General features: G+C 37.0%; 1 protein-coding gene across 1 annotated transcript; it reads right to left on the bottom strand.

Annotated features, from left to right (window-relative positions):
• Position 1: 1 nt before the first annotated feature.
• On the bottom strand, positions 2 to 13,654 carry atxn10 (ataxin 10). Its single transcript, XM_083528904.1, has 11 exons — positions 13,482 to 13,654; positions 12,105 to 12,284; positions 10,938 to 11,023; positions 10,660 to 10,756; positions 10,368 to 10,535; positions 10,175 to 10,255; positions 9,382 to 9,538; positions 9,180 to 9,285; positions 5,875 to 6,053; positions 3,992 to 4,055; positions 2 to 1,902 (listed from the first exon to the last, which is right to left on the bottom strand). Exons 1-11 carry the CDS (start codon positions 13,568 to 13,570, stop codon positions 1,703 to 1,705), a joined length of 1,407 nt encoding a protein of 468 aa, XP_083385030.1. The 5' UTR covers positions 13,571 to 13,654; the 3' UTR covers positions 2 to 1,702.
• Positions 13,655 to 13,886: the final 232 nt, after the last annotated feature.

The following is a 13,886-nucleotide window of genomic DNA, read 5'->3' as shown; positions in this document are numbered from 1 at the left end:
ATTCATGGGTAGCAACATTCTTTTATTCAAAATTGTTTATGCAAGGTTAAGGACTGGCAAATTTGAGAAAGTATATTTTTTTACACAGAAAATCTGGCACTTTATATCATGTATATTCAGAAAAAGAGTAATTATTACTATTTTCCTTATTATATATTATCATTGTTTCTTTATGATTTGAACCATGAATTATGCTGACCTTTGTCCCAAATTGATGATGTACACTGTTTGTTCTTTCCACAGCAGCCCATTTCTTTTTAAAAAAAAATCTACTTTGACATGAATCCATCTCATCGTTTTGTAGTTTGGTTAAACATAGTAGTATTGCAGCAATGTTATTAGGTTAATAAATGAATTCATTTCAGTGAACATCGCTGTGCACTCACTGTGTGGTTGAAAACAAAACCAGAAATCATTGTTTAGATATTAAAAAGATTAAATCAGATAAACTTTATGTACCATTTTCCAAATTGACTGCAGTTGAGTGATGTGTGATTGTTGCTGGCGTGGCATGACACTGCTCTCCGCCCAGTCCTGCCCAACAAGGATTTGAATAGCTGTCCACGCCGGCTCATTCCCTCGCTCAGCGCTCTTTTCCTGTGTGAAAAGCATTACAGGCAGCCAACGGAGCAGAAGTAAAGCAGTCGTGTTTTGTTAGCCGTCTGAACCGCTGGCTACCGGAAGACCATAAGCTCCCTACACTATAGCCTGGATTGGGAGAAAAGTCAACCTCAACTGTTTCACACAAACATTTTGTCATTAAAAAATATGAGACAGAGGAAAGGTGGCGCAGGGTGAGGGGAGGCCTCCGCAGCCGGGTATTATGCAGGTGTCAGGAACACTCAGTTCATTTAGTCAGAGTAAGTGAGGGCCGAGGTGTCAATCCATCACACAAGATAACACTTACGGTCTGATTGACCTTAGTGCAATATACTTGGGCCAAAACTTTGGTCCGTGTCTGAGGACATGATGGGCTAGCTGAGAATGTAAGATGATCAGATAAGTCATAACCGCTAAGTATAGATGAGCACTGCTAAAGAAGCAGCTGGTGTTTTTTTTGTAAAAAAAAAATAAATAAATGTTTTGAACCACAATTGGAGTGGAAGACTAGTGATTATAATATTGATAAGTGACTATTCTTTTAACTGTAAAAGAGAAAAACAGACCATGGACTACATGGCCTTGCATTTCCAAAGTTGAAAACCAACACAAAACACACAAAAAAACAGGGACCCAAGTCCCACGGTTATTGAGAGGAAACCCTCATGTGAACGGATCAAGAGGGCCCCAGGTCTCCATAAACCTCACTGGATTAGAGATTAACCTCTGTTCCCCACTGGTCACTAGTGTTTCTTTGGTGGCTGAAAAGCCAGGAAGACATGGGTCTCCTTGTTTCAGAGGATTTGAATCCTATTCAGTGGGAGCTAGAATCAAAGGCCACTAAATGCATCACAGGCATCAGCATGAGTCCCTGCTGAAAAAACCCATGGTGTTCCCCTTATGCAAAGAGTACAAAGCAAAGTAACCCCCCCCCCCCCCCTCTGTCTCCGCTTCCCTGCCCCCTTGAGTTCTAAATACTGATTGGATATTAAAATGCACTCTGTGTTTTCTGTGTGCACAACGGTCTCTGTGGGTGTCTTAAGCTTTCTGCAGAATGTGATGTTGAGAACAGAGGAGTGGATGGGATGAGAGGGCTCCAGGTTTAGTGCTCTCTTTGCTCTTTCTCCTTTTTGAGAGGTCGGAGGAGCAGGTTGCCATCTCTCTCTTGTACACAGAAGCCCAACTCTCTGATCATGGAGTCATCTGCTACCCCCTGCCTCCTTAAGCATTGCACCAGCTTCTGGTTCTCCACATTGTGCTCCAGAATGTTCCGGATGGCAAAAACAGCCCATTGGCTTATGACTGGGGCCATAGTCAAGGAAAAGTATGCAATCAAAGATGCATCATACATATCTGCCAATCATTAAAACATATGTTAAATGCATAAATATAATATTGTACATTTTTAAATATTTCATTTTACAGTTACTGCAGACCTTCAGTTTTAAATGACGGGTATTTACACCATTTTAGTTATATGTGTAACATCCCTCACATTCGTTTGCCACATCAATAAAGTCTTCACTTTGATTAATTAATTATTACATTTGAACTCTAATAGGCTGTGTTAGAAATACATAGTCAGTACCTACATATTTAATAATATGGACTTGATTGTACATATCATACAAAACTTCTTGAATGATAGAATTATACAGTACCTAAATGCAGACTATCCACATTAAAATTTTAAAGTAGATGTAGCCACATTTATGATAAGATGCATTCAAGACCTCATGTTCTGCACTTTTAAAAACATTGTCAATGTGTTTGACTAAATTAGCCTTGCAGTTCTTAATTTACCTTTTCTCGATAAAATACATACACATCTACATACATAGATATATATATGTACATCCATGTACATATGGATATTATCAAGAGGATTTAAAAAATGCAAAATGAGCAAACAGAAAAGAAATGACAAACAAAAGGGTGTGACCACCTTTTGGATTTCAGTTCTTACACTTTGCACATAAACAGGCATTTTGTATAATCAAGTCTGATGTATGATTACCAAGACCAAGCGGGTGCTAATAATCAATTTCATATGAAGGTTGAAAAAAAAAGTTTTATTGAAACACAAACAGCTTTTAAGGAGGTTTAAGCCTGGGTGAGTAACAGTTCATGGACAACAGTTTCATTTGAGCACAGCAATAAGGATGTGCTGTTTAAACTATTCTGAAGAAGCACAAAGAATTGGGCAATTTTTAGGGACCGTAGTGCTCAGCCAAGGCACCTTAATGTAGCCATTGAAAGACATATTATGCTTACTACCCTTCTGAAGATGTTCAGTAGAGCAGACAGCAAAAACCTGGTGGAAACCAGTGGTAGCCAGGAACACCCATTTACTATCTGGAGAAGTTTGGCCAGAAGTGGTCTTCATGATTCATATTCTGATGAGTCAGGGCTGATGAGTTAAAATTTTAAATATTCTGGCAAGATGTTTGCAGGAGAGCGTTACAATTATGAGTGTATGCAGGCAACAGTGAAGCAAGGTGGAGGTTTCTTGCAAGTTTGCACAAATGTTGTTGGAGATTGGGTCAGGATTAATGGTGTTTTTAATGCTGAGAAATAAAGGCAGATATTTATCCATCATGCAATACCACCAGGGAGGTGTCTGTTCGGCCCCAAATGTATTTAGCAGCACGACAATGACCCCTAAACATACAGCCAATATCATTAAGAGCTATTTTCATTATAGAGAAGAATAAGGAGTCTTGGAAGTTAGGGTTTGGCCCCGACAGAGCCCTGATCTCATCATCGAGACTGTCTGGGATTACAACAGACAAAAGAATTTGAGCCTACAGCCACAGACGATCTGTGGTTAGTTTTCCAAAATGTTTAGAACAACCTGCCTTCAGAGTTTCTTCAAAAACTGTATGCAAATGTAGCTACAAGACTTGGTGCTATTTTTCAGGCAAAGGGCAGTCACACCCAACATTGATAGAATTTAAATTTCTCATTTATTTACTTTCATCTTGTTCATTATTAAAAATCAACAATTAACACAGTTTATATATTAACCTATTTTTAAAAAAATAATATTTACTTTAAAATTGTAAGACAGTACTATGTATGGATTATATTATTCACTAAACAAATACACCAACTTTATTCAGTTGGGGCTCTGTTAGATGAAGTACCTTAAAACTGTGGTGTAGGAAACTGGTCAGGAGCCTCAGCCAAAATCATCTACACTTTAACTCTGATAGAGCGATTGCTCATTTCCCATCTTGTGGTGTGGTAAACCATCCAAACCATCCATTAGTTATGGAAGGGGCTTTTTTTCTCTGAGCTTTTTGGTGCACAGCTGGTTGCTAAACTGGAAAACAGGCATTATCAAAGCAACATAAAGACATGAGGGATGTGCAGTCATGACAAAGGATACAGGGATTGTTACTGTCTATACTGCAGTTGTCCAGGGTGAGGGCTATACCGTCCAGTTCTCTGACCTAAAGGGACAAGTGAAAATTACAATAAAGACATTTGTAACCTGAAGACATATCCAGAAACAGCAGTTTTGTTAGCTGGGCATATAGTAAGTGAGACTGGAGAAAATATCTTTCTGCTGAAAAATCCTGGGCAGAGTAGTTCTGGTCTGAACAACACAAACAAGATTCAAAAGCAATTTTTCATTTAGTTTAATTAAATTTTACATGGCCACAAAATGAAGGTTGTGAAGTTCCAAAGTTTGCAGTTTACATTTTTGTGCTTACAATTTTAATTACTATGACCATGTATTGTCTACATTATATTGCTTTCATCTAAAGAAAATAGACATAAGAATAAATAAAAAGCAAATTATAGCTCAATTATATAGATTGAGAGTCTTTTTTAGCCTTTTTTTTTTTAACTGTACTTGGTGAGGTACCATAGAAGCAAACTAAGACACAATTATATTGCTTTGCATGATGCCGTCATTGCTACATTAAACTTGTCTGTACATTTCTCCTCATTGTGCAAATGGGAAAACACCCTTTTAGATACAAATATGCCCTTTCCAGTGCTCATTAGCCTCTCATTGACTTGAAATATAGTATCTACAGTATCTAGACAACACAGAAGCTTGCTTTTTTTATCTGAAAACTCAAATTTGCTATTCTAATCAAGTCTGCACAAGCACTGGCAAACTGAATCATCCCATATGCTGATAGCCAGATAAGGGTTGATAACATCTTACCATCTATTTGTTAAACAACATAAAGGAATTGGGCTCTAGCTGGGCTTATTTTTTTTAAATATTATATTAATGTATATAAAACAGCAGGCAGGGGCTTCTAATGTGGCAACCATTAGATTTTGAAGAAAGACTGGAATCAAAAGTGTTCTATGCCATTCAACCACCCAAAAAAAGAAAAAGAAATGCTAACTACACACCTGTTCATCTTATGCAAAAGAAGAAGTTAGTTGGGAGAGTGGGGGAGGTAAACAACTTTCAGAAACAAAACTCTAACGAGGCAATTAAAGACCAGCATGTCTTTGTGCTAGCACAGATGCAATATGCTCCAAAGAGGGAAACCCATGAGAATGCAGTAGTGAGTAGCAGCCTTAACAAGCAAAGGATTACATGGTCAATCAATGAGACCACAATCTCGGGGTGTCTCGCTATTGTTTTTTGACCTTTGGCCCTTTACTTGTGTGCCTTGACCCCATTTAACAAGACTGGTGCAGATCTCTGCACTTAGCTGACTGAATGGGAGTGATCTGAAAGAGTGCAAATGCTGCCATCACAGGAGGGTACTCACAAAGGAATTCATTAAAAAGAGAGTGAAGGAACAAAGTGAAAATCAGGTCGGGGAGGGCCAAAAGAGATGATACAAGCAGAGAGATTCAGATAGTTCCTGGAGCTTTTATCAGTACATGCTAATCCCTAGATTAGTTTTCAAGAAGGGGGGGTTCACTAACAAAAAAAAACCCCAGAACAGAACCAAAGTAGTTAATAGTCAGTTAAGGTGCAAATGTCTAGAAATGAGTTTACTAGTGCAAAATCTGAAGCATGAATACAAAGCCTTCAACAATCTGTTTCTTGGTCAATTTCCAAATTTGTGTTCATAAAGCAGAGTGCTGGAAATTTGTTGGATATTCAAATAAAACACATGCCTCATTAGGTTATTTTGTCTAAAATTATCTAATATTGAAAAAAGTGTAAATGTTTCAGGAAGAGGGAGGTCTTGACCCAGCTGTTAATCTACACTAATTTTTATTTACTGTTAAAAAGTACACGATTAGTATTCTTTATTCCTGCATTTGTGTGGTTTGACTGTGTTGTACCTGATTCTGGTTGGCTGCATGTCCATGGCACAGGTTCCCAATCAGCCGGATGAGGTGGGCTTTAAAGCTGAGAGCAGGGTGTGTGCTTGCTTCACCTGCTGGCGTGAGACAGAAATCCTGCGCCGCACTAAACACATTTTTACTGGCCTTCCCTAGAAAATGCACTTCCTTCAGGAGCTCTAAAACACACAAGATATTAAGATGGTACGGTCATGGTGAGCAATTGTAGAAGGAAAAGCGTATGACAGAAAGGACATTTCATATTTGTGTATAGAGACTAAAGTGATAAGGTTACATCTTAAAGGTAAAACCATTTGATGAGCAAGTGCATGCACCATTTATGTAATCTGTTCCTGCTTTAACAATATACATAGCAAATGATCTGCATTTGCTAATTGTAAAATCTATGAAATATTCATATTGAAAAATTCAGAAATACAGAATTACCAAGCAAGAAAATCATAAGACAGCAAATGCAGAGATAAATCATGTACTGTCTTTCCCTTAGTCTCTCTAATCGTGGTACAATGTAGCGTGTAGCTGTAATGGAGTGTGACCTGGTGGTGGAATAAGATCCCAGCAGTGGCACACAGAGAGATGACGGCTTTATGTGTTTTCTGAATGAGAAAAATTGTCTAAAAATAGACCCTTTCCAGTCAGGGGCATTTAAATAACCACAGATTCTGACGAATAGCTTATTCAAATGCTTTAAATCTAAAGTTGGGCTTACAGTAGGACTTTATTTTTGATTTCGGAATCGTAACAGTTGAAACTACTACTACAATTTTTCTGGTAATGTGAGTGTAAACAGACTTTCTGATGGAACAGCACACTATCACACACATACACAAAATTAAACTTCTAACACAACTGTTTTGGGGAAACCCTGAATTTACAATGTTCAGTTTTTTCTTTAATAATCCAGATTGACTGAAGGCAGTCTGAATTTCTTAAGGAATTGTGTGAGGTTATGTGATAAATTTGTGTGGTGAAATTTTGGTTCTAAAATTACAGTTGTTCCTGATTTAATATATGTTTTCCTTTTGTACATCTAAACCTCAAGTAATGTTACTGCAAAAATCATTCTATTCAAAAGCAAGAAGGGTAAAGATTCCATTCAGACTGCAGTGCAGGACACTCATCAACAGAAATGGAAAAACCCTTCCCTGATTATTAATTGATACTGTATATCTAATACATCACTAGCACATTTTCATATGTGGGAGAAAATCACACTTAGCTAGCAAGATATCAGCCTCTAATATAAACAGCATATAAATTAAACCATTTCCACATTTTTGGTCAAATAAATTGAAGTTTTCTTAAAGTGAAGGTGATAAAGTAAACACAAAGAACAAAGAAAAACATAAAGTAGCCCCATGGTCCAAGCCACAGCCTGGGTGGAATTCTCAGCAAATGTCAAAGAATTTGATGTCATTTTTGAACTCTACATTTCATTTAATGTTTTAATTTCATGCCCTGCTATTTCATTTAACGTTAGCTAGGCTGGCTGTCCAAATCATTAAAAAGTGAAAGCTTTACTTTCTCCAAGATGGGCCATTACAAGCTCCAGTAAGGTAAGCCATGATAGACTGCAATCCCATATTGTTCCTGCTGAATTCCTGGATGTACAGTAACCTTGATCAGAGTTCACTATTTAAGCGGGAATGTTGGGAATTGTTGGTTTTATATGTAAAACATTTCTTGTTTCTGTGTCTCTAAACCATTTCCCTTGGAAATCCACTTTAATACTTTGTCATTCATACACAACTAAGAAACCATATGAACAGGTATTACAGACACTGATGGTCAATCAGTTTAACTACTGTAGCTCATTAAAAAGGATTTACCAACATTATAACTTTTCCAACCCACAGTCATGATAACGTGATGCATGTTTTATGGTTCCTATTTAAAGCAGATTTAAATGTAATATCTTAACAATTGAATATGTACAGAAGATCTACACCAACATTATGATACAATAGAAAACAGCTATATTATTAGAAATATTTCCATGCTTTAAACTAATGTACGTTTAATGATTTACTTGTTGACCACAAACATCTCTCGGAAACATTTTAAATATACCATAACTAGCAATAAGATTATCCAATTATCTGTGCAAACAGTCGTCACAATGTGCTGACTAAACTAGCAGTCACAGCTGGGACTGGAGACTGATGATCACTTTGTCCCCATAATAATATTTTCGCACCTGAACTGCTCATCTCTTAAAGCCTTCGTTAAACTCTGTAAGAAGGACAAACACTCCATACTCAGAGTGTCTGCGCACAGCGCATCCATCACGCACTTCCAGCTTAGCACGCTTTCACTGATCGAACCGGGAAATCCGCGTCACTAAGCAAAAGCTTTTCAAAATAAAAGTCCGGAAGTGACGTTTTTTGACTCCGCCACGAATTTTTTTATTCGTTTTTGTTTCTTGTTCTTAATTAATTCTAGCATTTATTCTAGCATTATTCACATGCTTGACACTTGATCACAGCTTCAAACCTATTTTATTTTATTTTTTTATATTATTATAAGTATTTCGATATATTAGTGTGTGTGTGTGTGTGTGTGTGTCTGTGTTCAACAGAAATGGAAAAACCCTTCCCTGATTATTAATTGATACTGTATATCTAATACATCACTAGCACATTTTCATATGTGGGAGAAAATCACACTTAGCTAGCAAGATATCAGCCTCTAATATAAACAGCATATAAATTAAACCATTTCCACATTTTTGGTCAAATAAATTGAAGTTTTCTTAAAGTGAAGGTGATAAAGTAAACACAAAGAACAAAGAAAAACATAAAGTAGCCCCATGGTCCAAGCCACAGCCTGGGTGGAATTCTCAGCAAATGTCAAAGAATTTGATGTCATTTTTGAACTCTACATTTCATTTAATGTTTTAATTTCATGCCCTGCTATTTCATTTAACGTTAGCTAGGCTGGCTGTCCAAATCATTAAAAAGTGAAGTGGAAATGAATTTATGTAAAGTATGGTAAACTACAAACATTTTTTTTATATGCATGTTGTAATTGTGTAATTATATTTCAAAATGCATCAAGAGCCACTCTGATGTTCTGGTGATGCATTTATTATGCCAACCAGAAATAAAAATAAATCAATTAAAAAAATGTAAACTTAATATAAAATTTGACTGGCCGTCTGTTATTTAAAACCAGTTACAATTTTAAAAGTTGTGCAAGGTACGTTATAATTTAAAAACATTCAATGCGATTTGCTAAGATTTAAAAACCAAACCTGGTAAGCTAACCAACCACAATGTATTTACCAATTGTTGTCTGGAGAAGGTCTGGGTGATCCTGCAGAGCCATAAATTTCATCTGTCCAGACGTCATGTCACAGAGAATATCCAGGAGCCTGATCACTGCCAAAGCCTTACTCATACAAAGCAATTGAGGTATCAGTCAATTTTTTTTAAATATCAACCCAGACATTTATTATCATACAGTGAAGCTTGAGGAGATAATTACCTGCTCATCAGCTGATGAGACTGAGCTAAGAGAGAGAACAGCCCTGCAGCTGTGCTGGAAGGACAATGCAAAGAACTGAGCTGTTTTAAGAGGAATCACACACTCTTCCGCTTTACTTTCTCCAAGATGGGCCATTACAAGCTCCAGTAAGGTAAGCCTTTTCAAAAGCAAGTGAAAATACACAGTCAGTACACTGTATGAGTCTTAACATGTGATTATACAGTGTCTGTCAGAGGTCATTAATGCGGAAAAAGCCTATTTATTACATAAACCGATTTTAGCAGACGATTGTCACATTTTACAAAACATTTATAAAATCTGTGCATTCTGTTACTGGTCCAGATATAGAGAGATAACATTTCAGTATAACAATGACAACCAAACACATCAGATCGCTCATCTTTAGCAACTTATAATAAAATGCCTGAGTGGGCTAGAGCATCATACATGTTTAACTATGTTGCAAAGAAATCATTTCCAAAAAGTATAAGCATTTCTGTTCAGAGCACCCCAAAGAATTTCACAGAAGCTACAGGCTCTTTATAATAAGCTTAAATAAAGTTTCAGTGTTTCCTCAGAAGAAATCAGAAAATGTCAGCAAACTATAATCATATCATCTACTCATATTAGCAATCTAAAATACACATCCCATTTTGTTCTAATATAAACAGGATCTGTATGTTTTACTAGTATAAATGAAAACGGGTCTCAATGAGGCAGATAATCAATATCACTGAAGCAAACAGTCCTCTCTCCAATCCTTAAAATGGCAGCTACCATAATAGTTCTCTACCTTTCATGATCACTCATCACTGCATACATCTTCTCAGTGAGCGCAGAGGATTTGAAGAAATGTTGCATCACAATCAGTACTCTGGAAAAAAAAATAAAATTACACTGAATTCATCCAAATTAAACAGATTTCTATTTTCTGCCTAACAGCTGAGTCTAAAGAATGGCAATGAGATCTGCTAAAGACAACATACGTCCAATCGATGTCAGGCAGTGTCCGACACAGCTCTGTGATCTTCAACGCCACTTTCAACTTGATCGGATCCAAGCCCAGCTGCTCTGTCTTTTCTACATCCAGACAGGTGAATATCACCATGCACATATACGCCACAGCCTTTTCATCATCCAGTGTTAAAAAATCCCTGTTAAGACAAGGCCTGATTCAGAAGCACTCTTGGCAGTGTATACATGGAACCAGTCTTAGTATTAAGGGGACCTGCATAATGAAAAATGCAGAATTGGTTTGAGTGATGTAAATTCGCTTACAAAAACATGTGTGGAAAACCACAGGCCCAAATGTCATCTTTGCATAGTTGGTTCCCAACTGCGGCATTGCCGAGAAACTGAATTCCACATCGTAGTGCTGCCAAAACAAGATATTGGATCTGCTGCAATGTCAAACTACAATACAACAGTCACTCAAGAATGTAAATGTACTATACAGAAATGTCACATGATCATACAACATTGTGCTGAACTAGCCACGTAAGATTCAGGACCATTAATAGCAAAACGCTGTCATTGGCCACATTAAGCACACTTACCATCAAGACGATCATCAGATGCTCCTGATGTAAGCTTAAGCAACTTTCCCAGAATCCCTAGGGATACCTGTATACATCCCTGATCCCTAATTGGATAAAGGTTAAATGTGACACTTATTGTGTTAAAAGCTTCAAAAGCATTTGCTTTGGTTTGCAGTACAGAGCTGAACATAAACATGGAAACACCTATACAGCTTCACATTTTATGCAGTTATCCTGTCAGCCAATCATGTGGGAAAAACAAAAAGAGCAACAGTTCAAGACTTCCAGGAAGGATATAGTAGGTCATATATCACACTTTACAACCATGGTGAGCAGAAAAGCATCTTTAAACTCACAACACATAAAACTTTTTAAGTGAATGAGCTACAAAAGCAGAAGACCACACTAAGTTCCACTCTCATTAGCCAAGACAAAGAATCTGTGATTTTCATTGGCACAGAATCACCCAAGCTGAACAGCTAAACTTGAAAAAAGACCATTATATTTTTTTCCTATTCCACAACTGTCCAGTTTCAGACATGTATTAAAGCTGTATGATATTGGAAACAAGATATTGGATCTGCTGCAATGTCAAACTACAATACAACAGTCACTCAAGAATGTAAATGTACTATACAGAAATGTCACATGATCATACAACATTGTGCTGAACTAGCCACGTAAGATTCAGGACCATTAATAGCAAAACGCTGTCATTGGCCACATTAAGCACACTTACCATCAAGACGATCATCAGATGCTCCTGATGTAAGCTTAAGCAACTTTCCCAGAATCCCAAAATAAAACAAATGAACCAGTAGATTTACAAAACTTGATGTTCTGCCAACCAATAGTAAGTCATCAAACTTGTTTACAGCAAAAAAGTGATTGATTTAAAATAATCACTACATTTTTCAAGCAAAAGTCCATAGAATGCACAAATCCTGTACATTAAATTATGACTAAATGGTGAAAGAGTGCCTCAAATCACAGTGTTTGCTAAATCTCCCTATAATGCAGCTCAGCCACTGCAGCTCATCTGCTGAAACTCTGTTTATATGATTATTTAAATATTACTTTCTTTCAATTGCAACTTAAATAATGCGTGTGTACGTGAACGTGCAAACCTAAGCCATGTTGGTACGATCGTTAATAAACCCATTATCCATTTGTAATGCAAGTTACCGTAGAATGCACTGGTTGCGAGGACACTGCACACAGGCATTTCTTTGAGCCCGGAAGCACTCAGCAGTAAGCTGGACACACAGTGGTGTTTTTACTGCCTCTTGATCCTCCTGAAGCTTATCAGACAGTCTCAATAAAAGAGCAGAGAGACTGTGCAGGATCTCGGCCTTTACACCACACCTGGAAGCACAAAATACAGCACTGTACAATATATGCTTCCATGCAGCATTTGCAGTCCAGAAATTATCAACATTTATTTTCTGATAAAGCTCATTATCAAGGCAAACACATATCAAATATTATTACCACCTTTCAACTGTACCGGGTAGACACTTTCTCTATGATTATCTAAAATCCTCTAATGTAATGTCTGAATCAGAGCATGTGTACAATGCCTTATTAGGCAGGTAATAGCCATTCTCATCAACCAAGCAATAGCAAGGTGGGATTTAAACATACACCAATGAGTTACAGCACACCATGATCCAAAATGCTTGCGCTAATAAAACAACATTTTTGTTTTAAAATCAGTGATTTCGTTTTAGTGTTTGGTGGCACATTGGGTCGCATTGCTGCTTCTCATCTCCAGAGAACCCTGTTTGAATGGATTGATTAATATCTGTGTGGAGTTCTGCATGTCCTTCTCCTCTGTATGGGGTGTTCTTTAAATCCCCAAAAGCATGGCTGTAGGTGATCTGGCTATATTAAAATTCCCCCGAGCTTGAACACACGTTTATGGTACCATGATAGACTGCAATCCCATATTGTTCCTGCTGAATTCCTGGATGTACAGTAACCTTGATCAGAGTTCACTATTTAAGCGGGAATGTTGGGAATTGTTGGTTTTATATGTAAAACATTTCTTGTTTCTGTGTCTCTAAACCATTTCCCTTGGAAATCCACTTTAATACTTTGTCATTCATACACAACTAAGAAACCATATGAACAGGTATTACAGACACTGATGGTCAATCAGTTTAACTACTGTAGCTCATTAAAAAGGATTTACCAACATTATAACTTTTCCAACCCACAGTCATGATAACGTGATGCATGTTTTATGGTTCCTATTTAAAGCAGATTTAAATGTAATATCTTAACAATTGAATATGTACAGAAGATCTACACCAACATTATGATACAATAGAAAACAGCTATATTATTAGAAATATTTCCATGCTTTAAACTAATGTACGTTTAATGATTTACTTGTTGACCACAAACATCTCTCGGAAACATTTTAAATATACCATAACTAGCAATAAGATTATCCAATTATCTGTGCAAACAGTCGTCACAATGTGCTGACTAAACTAGCAGTCACAGCTGGGACTGGAGACTGATGATCACTTTGTCCCCATAATAATATTTTCGCACCTGAACTGCTCATCTCTTAAAGCCTTCGTTAAACTCTGTAAGAAGGACAAACACTCCATACTCAGAGTGTCTGCGCACAGCGCATCCATCACGCACTTCCAGCTTAGCACGCTTTCACTGATCGAACCGGGAAATCCGCGTCACTAAGCAAAAGCTTTTCAAAATAAAAGTCCGGAAGTGACGTTTTTTGACTCCGCCACGAATTTTTTTATTCGTTTTTGTTTCTTGTTCTTAATTAATTCTAGCATTTATTCTAGCATTATTCACATGCTTGACACTTGATCACAGCTTCAAACCTATTTTATTTTATTTTTTTATATTATTATAAGTATTTCGATATATTAGTGTGTGTGTGTGTGTGTGTGTGTGTGTGTATACAGTATCTCACAAAAAGTGAGTACCCTA

The sequence above is a fragment of the Silurus aristotelis genome, assembly GCF_946808225.1.
Source record: "Silurus aristotelis genome assembly, chromosome: 24".
In the NCBI taxonomy this organism is placed as follows: Eukaryota; Metazoa; Chordata; class Actinopteri; order Siluriformes; family Siluridae; genus Silurus; species Silurus aristotelis.
Note: the sequence above shows the minus strand (reverse complement) of the source record. Positions and strands in the feature narration are given on the sequence as shown.